Source organism: Citrus sinensis, chromosome 8, assembly GCF_022201045.2.
Source record: "Citrus sinensis cultivar Valencia sweet orange chromosome 8, DVS_A1.0, whole genome shotgun sequence".
NCBI classification, from domain to species: domain Eukaryota; kingdom Viridiplantae; phylum Streptophyta; class Magnoliopsida; order Sapindales; family Rutaceae; genus Citrus; species Citrus sinensis.
Window position 1 is genome coordinate 18,142,621 of NC_068563.1, and position 13,511 is coordinate 18,156,131.

Genomic DNA, 13,511 nt, shown 5'->3' on the forward strand with positions numbered 1-13,511 from the left:
TACTCTGGAAAAAAAAAAAATAGCGGTCCTCTTGTAAATAAAAAAATTTGGAAAAATAAGGTAGATTTTGTTTCCTGATAATATCTGATCTTTGAATGATCTTGTAACATTTATGTACTTTTATTTATGTTAACATTTACTTTATTATTATATTCTCATTTATTAACTACTAATTATGTAAGTGTATTTGGTTAGATAGAAGATCATATTAGAACATAATTTAATTCGATCCACAAACCCATGGGCCTCATAAAAATTAATGCAATTCAGGTTCAAGATTTAGTATTGGGTGGGCCAAATTGAATCCTCTAAACTACTTGCTAAATTTAATTACTAAATAAACGCACAATTAAATTTTGAAATTTTAAATTTTACTTGATAAATTTATTTAAATACCCAATATACCCTTACTAGACTAAATTTTTATAATAATAGTGGTTTTACTCATTGAACCCACTAAATTCATTTATAAACCCTTAATAAATGTTTCATTAAATTTCTTATGTAGTTATTCAAAATCCACAACATATATCTAAAATTTTCAAGCTAATGGAGCAATAACATGAGAAAGGAACATTTAAAGAGTAAGAAAAAATGAAAATGAATAAATATAAAAATATTTCAAAAGTTTTATAGAAGTGATTTACAATTGGATTCCGTGGTCATTTTGCTTTCCTCCCAATGGCATGCCAAAATTAAGGCAAAAAAAATAAAATAAACATCTGAAAAATATTATAGAGTTAATTGTCTAAAACTTCTATTTGTAGTAGCAACCTTAGGACTTATAATTTCTCTAAAATGCTGTATTTGAGAAGCATATGAAATCTCCCATTTGTTTGCAATAAGGCGATGATATGTGCCTAATCAAACGTTACAAGTGGAACAAGATGACCAATGTTAAAAATACTTGTAAAAGCTTATAATTAATAAGCGTAAATTAAAATAGAACATGACTTAAATTAATAAAATAATAAATTATACCTCAACAAAATGATTGCCAAATATATATCCAGGAGCAACATTTCTACGAGATAGTATATGCAATGGCTTAGATATCAAAAGGTAAAAATGTAAGACATCATACAGAGGACAAGTGGAATAAGATAACATTATAGCACAATCCTATATGATACCCCATTTCAGGCATGGTCATCCATTGATTAGACGATGTTGGCCAATTCTCATAATATGAAAATATGTGAATAAGCTTGTTTATCCTTTCAGGTCCATATAATTTGTCGTAGTCATCTAAGTGAGAGTATAACTCTTTTCGTAAATTGTCGTAATCATTTAAGTGAGAGTATAACTCTTTTAGTAAATTGTTGTAATCATCTGTACCCATTCATCCTCACTCAAGCCTATTAGCCACAACTGCGAAATAAAAATAAATAAACTGAAAAATAAATAAATAAATTAGGCGGTGAAACCAGCCATTAAATGAAACAGTTTAGGCGGTATTTTAAAACCAACCATATAATAAAACATAAAATTAAATAAATTAATGCACAAAAATAAATAAACTGAATTGTTGAGAAGTGTGATGGCCAGGAGGCGTGATGGCCTCCTGACCATCACAGGCAACCAATGTTTTGGTTGCCTTTTACTTTTTTGTCTTTTTGTTCTTTTTTATTTTTTTTTGTTTTTATTTTTTATTTTTTTATTATTAGATCTCCTCAATTGTGTTCTAGTAGTTCTTCTTTGTTACCGCTTTCAATTCCAATTCCATCTTTATTCCTGAAAAATATTTACAAGATAAAAATTAACAAATTACGAATTAATTTAACATAAAATATATTTGGGGAGTATTAAAATAATTTAGAAATAATGAACGCATTAATCGACACAATAAGTGAAAAACTAATAATTTTATCTTTATTAAATGTACACTTTTTAGTGTCAATCAGCAACATTTATAATATGATGAATATATGATTGTAATCGAACTAAAAAATTCATCAATAGACCTAATTGATTTGATGGGCATTAACATGCAAAAATAAGTATTATATATAATAAAAAATTAAATTAAATGACTTACTGAATAACTTAAGTTCAGATTGTATTACCTTTGTTTTTTATCTTCCTCTACATTTAACCTCACCTTTTAATTTAAAACTTATTGTTCGCATTAAGTGAGCAACTTTCATGGCCAGATAATACTAACTCAAAAGTAGATGGGTCACAATGGGTAAAAGTATCAACGTTAATAGATAGTCGACCTTATGTTCATGTCTTCACTTCTGGATCTAAAAGAAAGGTACACTTAGGATTGGCGATCTCCTTTAATTTTTTCAAAATATCTAACTAGATTTCAATAGAACTCTCATTAAACCACTTACATTACAAGAAAAATGACAATAGATAAAAGTCACTTAATGATAAGAATTATTTTATCATGTAAGTATGATAGAATCGTGATAGAATTTTGGTTATCAAACGATTAATGACATACTTGTGATAGAATATTTGTCTATCAAGAGTTTATGATATGCATGTTATAGAAATTAAATTATTCACAAATATTGTGATAGAAATTTAAATTTGACCTTCTTTGACCAAATTTATAAGTAATATTTTATTTGTTTAGAATTTGAAATGTAGCGTCTAGATTGTCAAATGATTTTTCTAAGTCCTAAACTCAAAACTCAAAATTACACTCACCACACTCATCGTCACTCTCACTCTCATAAAGAACACACTAAGTCCTAGCTTGAACACTCATCTTCACACTCTCAATCAGCCAGTCACTACCACTGCGCAAACCCTAGCTAGCCAATTGTTCCCTACACTTAGTTTTCCAATCACGACTAGCCACTACCACCATCGATCAAATAGTGAAGCAACACCCGAATCATAGACCCATTGATTGAATTCAAGCCAACCACCATGACCACCAAGGGTGATGACTTGACGCAACGCGAATCATCCATCTCCCTAATGTTGTCATGCAAACCAAAGGATTGTAGCCCTAAATCTTTAATTCCAGGTTCTATTCTTCTACTTCAAGTAAATTTATTTAAAAACTGGGAAATTGAGCACACAGAGTATCCAATAAAAAACACACATTTGTTTACCATTTTAATCATTCAATTCATTGGCACTACTAGTACTAGAAACAATCTTAGAATATTCATCTTTAGAGCTCACATCCCTTCTCTTTCTTCCATACTTATCACCATTCTGCTCAATCACTGTTGATTCCTCCGTTGACCTATCTTTGAGACTCGAACTTTCCCTAAACCTATTACCCATATTTACCATTTGTTAACAAACAAAAGATCCATTTTAATGACCAAGGCTTGTACACTAAAAATTTGGATTGGGATTTGGAGCCAAGGACTCGAGGCCTCAAGTGGTTGAGTGAAAGTTTGTATTTGTGAAGTTTGTGAGCGAGTAACTGACTAACTGAGATGATGGGGTTAGTTAAGAAGTTGGATTCAGTTAGTTAAGAAATTGGACTAGGAGATAGAGATAAAGAGAGTGAAGATTTTTATATTTTTTATTTGTAAAGGTTGAAGTTGATGGAGATGGAGATGGATAGATAAAGCTAAGATTGTTTAAGGTTGCTAATGAGGTTGCTTTATATCTGTATACGATTTTCTTGGCCAGGATGCAACAGAGGGGTGTGTTGAGTGTGCGCACTATGTCTTACCATTTTTTTCTTTTTCTTTTCCAAAATATTATATCTCAGTGACATGGAGTTATATATTGATAAATGTTCTCTTGATTTTGTAATCTAGGCAAAAAAAATTTCTAGTAAAAAGTGGTCTTCATAAAATACGATTCCTTTCTCATTTCTTATATTTCAATGATAATTTTGAGGCATGATTTATTTATTTCCTTACTTTTCAATTTGATTACATTCTTATGCGAAATTTGACTTTTTCGTACATTAAATATCTACCTTTTTGGATTTAATATCAACTAATTAATTTAGGATAATAGTTGAACAAAAAGTAGATCGATTTAATTGTTATTTGCCATCATTTTGGGAACATGATATTTTGAAGGTAATACATAGTTAAAGATTTATTACCAAATTATAAAGCTTAATTACTAAAATATGGATATTTCTGCAAGTCATGTATCTTATCCATAGCATTGTCAATTTCTGTACTTTTATTTTTATTATCCATCAAGGCTTGCAAGTGGTCATTTTTGCATACCATTTTGCATCAAAATCTTTCCTTTGATTTGTATCTTATGAATATATTACTTAGGTAAAGGTTATCTTTTTCTCAAAAACTGGAGATATAGGGCAACCACGTTTTCCAATTGTTGATATGCTTTTTTTATTTCACTATTGTATTATTTACTACCATTTCTTTTATATCGATGTTTTGCTGCTATGTTCTAGGGCCCTTTAAATTTTCTTGCAGTGCATGCGATCAAAACCAAGGTATTTTAGTTCTTTAATACGCATTTGTAGGTAATAAACTTAGTAAATTAAATATATTTCAATATACTACTGAGTTTGTTTATTTTTTTTCACAATCGCATTACAAGAATTTGATAGCAACCTCTTATATGTCATATGCATCACCCGATTGTGATATGTATGAACTGATTAATATAGGTCTAATATTGTTTATGTTTTTTGGTGTATTTTATTACTGCCCAATAATTGTATCAACACTAGTCTTTTATTAAGTTGGATAGATGTTGTTCTTTATTTTATAACAAAGCAATGGTACATATAGGCCAAATAGTTTGTTACACATGGTTCTAAGTAATTTCATGTAAATTATTCGAGTGAAATTGATTATATAGGTTCCTATTTTTTTTTGTTTTGAATTTTTTAGTTTGTCTTCTTTTTAAGTTTTCAATTTTTTTTTGTATTTTACTATTGGTTTTCTTTTTATTATGCAAGTATTGACTAGTATGTGGTGCTGACATGATTTGATCCTTTTTCCAGTTCAACGTTCGACAAAATCATTGTTAGTTTATTAATTTTTTTTATAATGAAAAAAGAAGTCAGAAAAGTAAAAAAGTTATTGTTTCATGTTTGCCCTTTTTTATGTATTATGATAAAAACTTGTTAAAAATAAGATTGATTGTAGTAGAATCTTATTTGAGTATGAAAAAAGGGTCATCGATTTTGTGAACTTTATTGTTGAAAATGTCGAAGACAATAGTGTCATTAGCTATTCATGTTATTGATGTTGGAATTTAGCATATTGCAGACTTACGATTGTAATCGAACAACTGTTTTGGCATGGTTTTGTATAATCTTATAAAATTTGGACTTGGCATGGGGAAGATACCTATACCACCCCATCTTGTATGTAGATTTTGCATTTGAGCCTATGGACTTGAACAATGGGAGTATAGTGGATATGGTTAATAATACTTACAAAGATTGTGATGGAGACCTTAAGGCATTTAGAGCACATTTAGAACAGGCTGAGAAACTTATGTATTTAGGATGTACAAAGTTCACTAAGTTAGTCACTTTCATGAAGTTGTTCAATAACAGGTAAATTTAATGGTCTGGGAGCATTTTTACCACACTGTTGAGTTTTTTAAAAGAATTGTTACCTAAAAAAATGAAATCCCAAAGACTATGTACAAGGCTAAAAGGACAATGTTTACTTTAAGCTTAGAATATATGAAAATATATGCTTGTCCAAATGATAGCATACTCTATAAAAAAGAGTATGAAAGGCTTTCTGAATGTCTTACTGGTGGTTTGTCTAGATGGAAGAAAAATGATGGTAGTGTTGACAAATATATAATAGGTATTCCAGCGAAGGTTTTATGGTATTTTCCTCTCATTCCTATATTTAGGCATATGTTTCATTAATCACAAATTGCCAAGGATTTAACTTGGCTTGCAAATAAGATGTTGGTTGATGGTAAGCTTTGACATTCAATTGACTCACCATCATAAAAGTTAGTAGATGGAAAGTTGCCTATCTTTGTATCAGATCCTAGAAATCTCTTACTTGCCGTATCAACTAATAAAATCAATCCACATGCTTTATTAGTAGTATATATAGTTATTGTGCTGTTGTTCTTACGACATACAATCTTCTACCCGTGGCTATACATGAAACTGAAGTTTGTGATGTTATCCTTATTGATTTTTGGTCCTCAACAATCGCGCAATGACATTGATGTGTACTTGGCACCGTTGATAGAAGACTTACAAACTTTATGGCATGTTAGGGTGGAAGCTTATGATGCTAACTGAAAAGAATTATTTAATCTAAGGTTTGTGTTGCTATGGACTATAAATGACTTCCTAGCATATATAAATTTAGTGGGTTACACCATTAGAAGGTATAATACATGTCCATATTGTGGTTTAGACACATCCAAATGTAGACGAAAAGATAATTTAAAAAATGCATATTTAGTTTATCATCGTTGGCTTCCTAGTAACCATGAATTTCGAGACCAAAAGAAAGCCTTTAATAATAAAGTAGAAAGATCCATCTCCGAAACCATTGAATGGTAAGAGGACTTATAGTTGGTAGAGTCTATTGAAAATAAAATAAGAAAAGTAAAAGTAAAAAGTGCACAAAAGTTCCAATAATAATGATAGTACATGGTGGAAGAAACAATCCATATTCTATAATTTAGAGTATTGGAAATACTTGTTGGAGTATAATCAATTAGATGTAAGGCACATTGAAAAAATATTTGTGAAAGCATATATGGAGCTCTACTGAACGTTCCGAGAAAGAACAAATATGGTCATAAGTCCAAGATGGATCCTGTGGCATCAGAAAGTATGGGTGAATTTTCATCGGATATTAAAACTGACAAGGTTACCTTTCTATCTCTAGCTTATTACATAATAACTAAAAAAGAAAAGGCCAGATTTTGCAGAGCTTTAAAAAGTACCAAGGTTTTTTATGGGTATTCTTCAAACATAAAAAATTTCATGTCAATGAAGGATTCTAAACTTTAAGACCTTAAGTCTCATGATTGTTATATTCTTACCCATTGCCCTTAAGTGTATCTTGCCAAAGCATGTTAAAGATGATATCATCAGGTTGTATTTCTTCTTTAATTTCTTGCGTGCAACTACGGGATGTGACAACATTTGATAAATTAGAGATAGACCTTGTAGTGACTTTGTGCTTATTAGAAAAATATTTCCCCTTTCTTTTTTCAATATGATGGTTCATCTACTATACACTTGGTGAATGAAGCTAGACTATATGGCCAACCTTATCTTCAATGGATGTATCCATTTAAGAGATGCATGAAAACTCTTAAAACTTATATTCAAAATCATAACCGTCCTAAGGGTTGCATAGTAGAAAGTTATGTAGTAGAGGAAGCATTGGAATATTCTACATAGAATGCATGTCAAACATCTGTATTGTTGAGGTGCCACCTAGATATGTGCAAAACTTGTCAACTGACAAGCCGTTGTCTAATGAAAATGGTTGCAAGTTAATCCAAACCCATTAGATCAAGCATATTTGTATGTCTTAAACCAAAGACAAGAAGTTGAATCATACATTAGGTAACATATTCACCCTCTATATTAATAAATTTTAATATTTATTCAATTGAAATCAATTGTTTTCTCTAATCTAACAATCTGAATTTTATAATTTTTTAATGAGCATATGCAATGGCTTAGAACTAAGCATCCACATTAAAATGACAAATGTTGCAAGAAGAACATTAATTGTACCTTTGCTGATTGGCTAATGGATAAGGTTCATGCTCATAAACCATTAGATTTCACTAGTAATAGACTATTCATTTCATTTTATTAAGCAAAAAACAATACTTACATACATTTCTTGCCTGATAGGTGTATGTTGATATAGAAATGGTGTTGGTATATCAGATACCGTACATTGGATATAGCAAAAGCCTCTTCCTTTTGTGGTTAAACACACAGGATATGACATTAATGGCTTCCACTATATAACATGAGATTGAGAATCAAATTGTGTTACTCAAAATAGTGGAATAATTCTAGTTGCAGAAGTTATTCATGCTACAAGTGCAAAAGACAAAAATTTTGTAACATGTGACATGACACTTTATGGAGTTATAGATGAGATATGGATTCTTAACTACCATTTGTTAAAAAATTTTATGTTAAGGTGTGATTTGGTTTGAAATAGTGGTAGTGTGAAGAATGATGAACATAAATTCATCTTATGAACTTAAACCAGTTAAGGTATAAATCTGATCCACTTATATTAGATTCTCAAGCCAAAAAAGTTTTTAATGAACCTGATTAGGTCGAAAAAAATGATTGGTAGTGAGTTATATGCCCACTAGAGGCACTTCCAACATACAAATGAGCATGATGTGTATTACAACCAAACACCCTCTATTCAACACTGAATTACCAAATAATGAGTTATTAAAATCTTCTAATGGTAAAAAAGCTATCTATGCATGAAATTCTAAAGAGGGAATTTAGACTAATAGCTAATATGCCTTTTTATAGAGTTGGCAGTGAGTATTTTCTTATGATTTAATTGTAGCTAAGTTTTGGATATTATAATTACTATGTTGTAACTTTTTATTGTTTTAAACTTTATCATTTTCTGCGTGTTGTGTCTTCTTTCTTTTTGTTTTATTTGTTGGCTTTGTAAGCCATTATTTTTTTGTTTATTAAGTTTAATTTTTATTTATATATTTTAGGTGTACTTACATAGATAAAAGAAATGGTATTGCTAAGGATAATGTTCATGATGATGGCTAGGGGTCGGCGTTCGGTTCGGGTTAACCCGAACCGAACCGAACCGAACCCGAAATTTATTTCGGGTTCGGTTTGGTTTGGGTTAACTGGTTAAACCCGAATGGGTTCAAAGCTTCAACCCGTTCGGGTTAAATTTCAGTTCGGGTTCAATCCGAGCCAAATTTTCAACCCGTTCGGGTTGAAGCTTTTTTTTTTTTTAGATTTAGCTTTTAAATTAAAAATATATATACCTTACACCAAAAAATCCCTAAAATCCCTAAACAAACCGTCTCACTCCCTCCCCCTCCTTGCTCCCTCTTTTCAGTTCTCACTTTTTGAGTTTCGTGGCCCACGACGACAGCAGCAGCCAACAGCCCCGTCCAGCTCCAACAGACACTAGCCGTTCACCGCAGCCCACTCGCCGTCAGCCAGCACGCCTTGCCCGCAACTGCGCTTCACCGCAGCTCACTCGCGTCCCACTCAGCCCAGCATAGTCTCGATCTGCCGACGTTGTAGCTGCTCCGACCTCCGAGATCAAGGTTTGTCTTGCCCTGCCGACGCTGTAAGCCTGTAACTTGCTGACTTGCTGGCAGTTGATGGCAACAAGCCGAATCAAATTTTAAGTTTTTAACAGCATGTTGCTATTAATTAAATTGTATATTTTTAATCAATTGATTGTTATAAGCTATTGTGAGTAGTTAAATTAGTAGTTAATTAGCTCTAGTTGGTTATAACAATTGATTTGAGCTTCAGCTTTGTATATAAAGGAACCTCTTGTACATATCATTTGGTTGTTGATCAATAAAATGATGTTCTAGAGAATTCTCAGATCCAGTTCTTATTTTCCTTCAATTTTCTCACTGCTTTCTTAGCTACGAAACAATATTTTCATTCTTCAACTCTCCCAAACCCGATCGACTTAATTAACTATACCTTCTTTTGATTTTGTCCAGCTCCTTGGGCTGTACTTGCCAAGCTTATATTACTAATTTTGCCTTCCATTTCTATTTGGATTTTGGCCTTCCTTTTCTAGACATCGATTTTATTTGGCCTTTCATGACAATTATTCAATTATTTGAAGTGGGTTTGTTGTTGTTGATTGATAATTGAACAAATGGAGATTGTTATTAATTAAATTGGAGTGGGTTTGTTGCTGTTATTATTAATTAAATTAGAGATTGTTAAATAATTGATTGATTAATTGATTAATTTTTGCTGTTTTTTTTTAATTTAGAAAATGGCAATATGCTGAATTGTTGATTCGTAGTTATTATTAGTGTTATTATTATTGTTTGTGTTTAACTTAATTGTTGTTCGACAAAGTTATATATATTTCCAAATGTTGTTGTTGTTATTGTAGTTATTATTAATTAAATTGTGAGAACCTAATGCGATCATGTTATGGATTTATGATTCAGATGTCTGATAGTGATGGCTCAAGAGTTCATGAAAACATCCAATCCACTGAATATAATAAAGTTAGTGATATATCACCAACGGCAACAGGAGCCCAATCCGAATCAAAGAGGAAGAGGTCATCGAGGACATCATCAAAACCACCTCAGCCAAGAAAAGTGATGGCTCCGAGATCAAAGGTGTGGCAAGATTTCACTAAATTGCCAGAAGATTATAATCGGTGTAAGTGCAACTACTGTGGCCAAGAATATTCATGTAAATCTACTGATGGGACTAGTAGTTTGTTGAACCACTTGAAAAGGTGTTTAGAATATGAAAGTTATTTACAAAATCAAGCAGCTTTAAGTCAAGAAACTATTGGTGTCGGTAATGAAGAAGTTGGTCAGGTTGTGGTTAGGGGGTTTAATCAGGAGGTTATTAGAAGAGCAACTGCTAAAATGATTATTCTTGATGAATTGCCATTTTCGCATGTGGAGAATTCTGGGTTTAGACATTTTTGCAGTGTTGCATGTTCTAGGTTTATGGTCCCATCTCGTAGAACCATTACTAAGGATATCCTTGACATATTTTTATCAGAAAAGGCTTCGTTGAAGAGTTTATTATGTTATAAGAAGCAAAGAGTGTCTCTCACTACGGATATTTGGACTTCCATCACGATGGCTAGTTATATGGCAATAGCAGCACACTTTATTGATCAAGATTGGCAGTTACACAGAAGGATCATCAGTTTTAACACAATTTCTGATCATAAGGGGGAGACGATTGGTAAGCAGCTCGAGAAATGTTTGCTTGATTGGGGTATAGAGAGGGTGTTCACAGTCACCGTGGACAATGCAAGTGCAAATAAAGTTGCCATTACCTATTTGACGAATAAATTGAAAACTTGGAGAGATGGTGCATTGGTGTTGAATGGTGACTTTATCCATGTACGTTGTTGCGCACATATCATGAATCTTATTGTTAATAAGGGGTTGAAAAAACTAGATAACAGTATTATTAGTATCCGCAATGCTGTGAAGTATGTAAGATCATCTACTGCGAGATTGAAAGCATTTCAAATTCGTGTAGAGTAAGAAAAGATCTTGGGGAAGAATGGTCAGCCTACTAGAGGAAGTGTGGTTTTAGATTGTCCAACTAGGTGGAATTCCACATATACCATGTTAACGACGGCATTGAAGTTTAGATTGGCATTTGATCGAATGGCATATGAGGATAAGCTTTATGATGCTTATTTTCGTGAAGAAGAAGGTGGGAAAAAAAAAGTTGGACCACCAGGAAGTTATGATTGGGATAATGCTCGTCGGATGGTCAGGTTTTTAAGGATTTTTTATGAGGCCACACTATCATTTTCTTCTTCACTGAGGGTGACATCTAGTACGTGCTACAACGAGATATGCAAAGTTGAAAAGGCTTTGAATACAATGGCGGACAGCCTTGACCCACATATTAGTATGATAGCAAGTAGCATGAAGGAAAATTTTGAGGAGTATTGGGAGGGGTCTTCGAAGATAAACAAGTTGTTGATCGTTGCTTCTATATTAGATCCACGAGGGAAAATGAATTTTGCAACACTTTGCTTTGAGACTTTATATGGTAAAGATAGTGCAAAATGTGCTGAGATGAAAGATGTGGTGAAGGATGTGTTAAACAAGCTTTTTGAAGCATACAGTGCTCAACATTTAAAACCAAGTGCTAGGGCAAGTGCGAGTACATTTTCGAGTGAAAGTGTGAGTGCATTTCCGAGTGAAAGTGCGGGTGTTAGTGCTAATAATGGGCTGACTTTTATGGATGAAGACGATGAGGTATTTGAGGACCCTTTCTCCAAATACACTGAGATGGTTGCTGTCACTAGAGATCACATAGAATTGTCAAATGAACTAGATCTTTACTTGATGGAGTCAGTTGAATATCAAGCGCCTAATGCATTGGGGGCTCCATTTGATATTTTATTGTGGTGGAAAGCTAATAGTTCGAAATACCCAATTTTGTCTCAAATAGCTAGAGATGTACTTGCCATTCCGGTATCTACAGTTGCATCTGAGTCCGCCTTTAGCACAGGAGGTCGTATTTTAGATGAATATAGGAGTTCTATGACTCCTGATATGGTGGAAGCATTGATACTGACACAAAATTGGTTGCGAACTTCACTTTTTGTTGATTCAACGACAAACCTTCAAGTGTTGGTGGAGGAAAACGGGTTTATGGATGCTCTTACAAAAGGTATAAATATTAATGATTATTTATTTATTTTTAAGATTTGTTTACTTTAAGTTAAGAGTTATTTACTTCAAGTCTTTTTATTTTATGTAGAGCTTCGTAAATCGACACAAGCGGAACATCCAAGTGTTCTAATATGAAGATTTTTTGCTGCAACAGTAAGTATGTAATTATGTATATTGATTTGGATCAAACTTAATAATCAGTTACAATTAAGGCGTAGTCATAATACAAATATGCTAGTAGTAATATTGAGAATTGTTAAGGCATATTGAGTGATTCAACTAAATTTTAATTAAGTTTTTTAATTTTTTTGCAGCATGGACTGATTTGCTTCATTTTCTATCCGTTGTTGCTCGATATTTTGCTATGATGGTGGTTAATTATTGCTAATTTGGAGATGTTGTGTTGAGTATTGATGGTGTTGGAGATGGATTATTAGCCTTGTTTGTCATATGGAGAATGGAGATGTTTAATCATGGTTGCTATTTGCCATTTTAATTTTTAGATTTGTAATTTTTATAGTTTTATTGTACTTGACTACATGTTATTAAGGACGATTTGTAGTTAATATTTGTTGTTAAGAATGTTTGGAATTGAGATTTTTGGATTTTAAGTGGCGGTTGTTAGAATTTTTAGATTAAATTGTTCCTTAAGGATGTTTGGAATATTTGGAATTGAGAGTTTTAAATTGTTGAAATGTTATTAAGGATGATTTGTAGTTGATATTTGTTATTAAGGATGTTTGGAATTGAGATTTTTGGATTTTAAGTGGTTGTTATAATTTTTTAATTAAATTGTTCCTTAAGGATGTTTGAAATATTTGGAATTGAGAGTTTTAATTATTGAAATGTTATTAAAGATGATTTGTAGTTGATATTTGTTAGAACATTATATTAAATCACAGCTGATGTCCTCTGCCTTTTGTAGCTTCTGTAAATAAATCAGGATTGACATTAAAATTTGTCATGATTAGAGGTTGATTCTACCTATCGGTGCTTTCTTCTTGTTTTAATTGTTGCAAGATTCAAATAGTCTTAATTCTTGAAAGTTTTGATTCTAATTCCATGGGCAAAACCCATGTGAAGAGATTACCTGTATCGCCTCTTTGTATTAGAATCTTAAAGCCTTAAATTGTCAAAATGCTCAATGATGACAGAAATATACACAAGGTTTATGTTCTTGTGACATGAATAGTCTTTTATAGTCTATAAGC

The 13,511-nt window shown here is 32.0% G+C and overlaps 1 protein-coding gene across 1 annotated transcript; it reads left to right on the forward strand.

Moving 5' to 3' along the window:
- Window positions 1–11,235: 11,235 nt before the first annotated feature.
- LOC127899367 (zinc finger BED domain-containing protein RICESLEEPER 1-like) lies at window positions 11,236–12,688 on the forward strand. The gene is made up of 2 exons (XM_052432726.1): window positions 11,236–12,298; window positions 12,615–12,688. The coding sequence occupies exons 1-2, from the start codon at window positions 11,236–11,238 to the stop codon at window positions 12,686–12,688; spliced, it is 1,137 nt and encodes a 378-aa protein (XP_052288686.1).
- The last annotated feature ends 823 nt before the right edge of the window (window positions 12,689–13,511 follow it).

Bases quoted from the DNA above. Each gene is read 5' to 3' on its own strand.
- LOC127899367 (XM_052432726.1), top strand. From the start codon at position 11,236: ATGTTAACGACGGCATTGAAGTTTAGATTGGCATTTGATCGAATGGCA. The intron at 12,299-12,614 runs GTATAAATATTA...ATTTTTTTGCAG, and splicing joins TATGGATGCTCTTACAAAAG to CATGGACTGATTTGCTTCAT.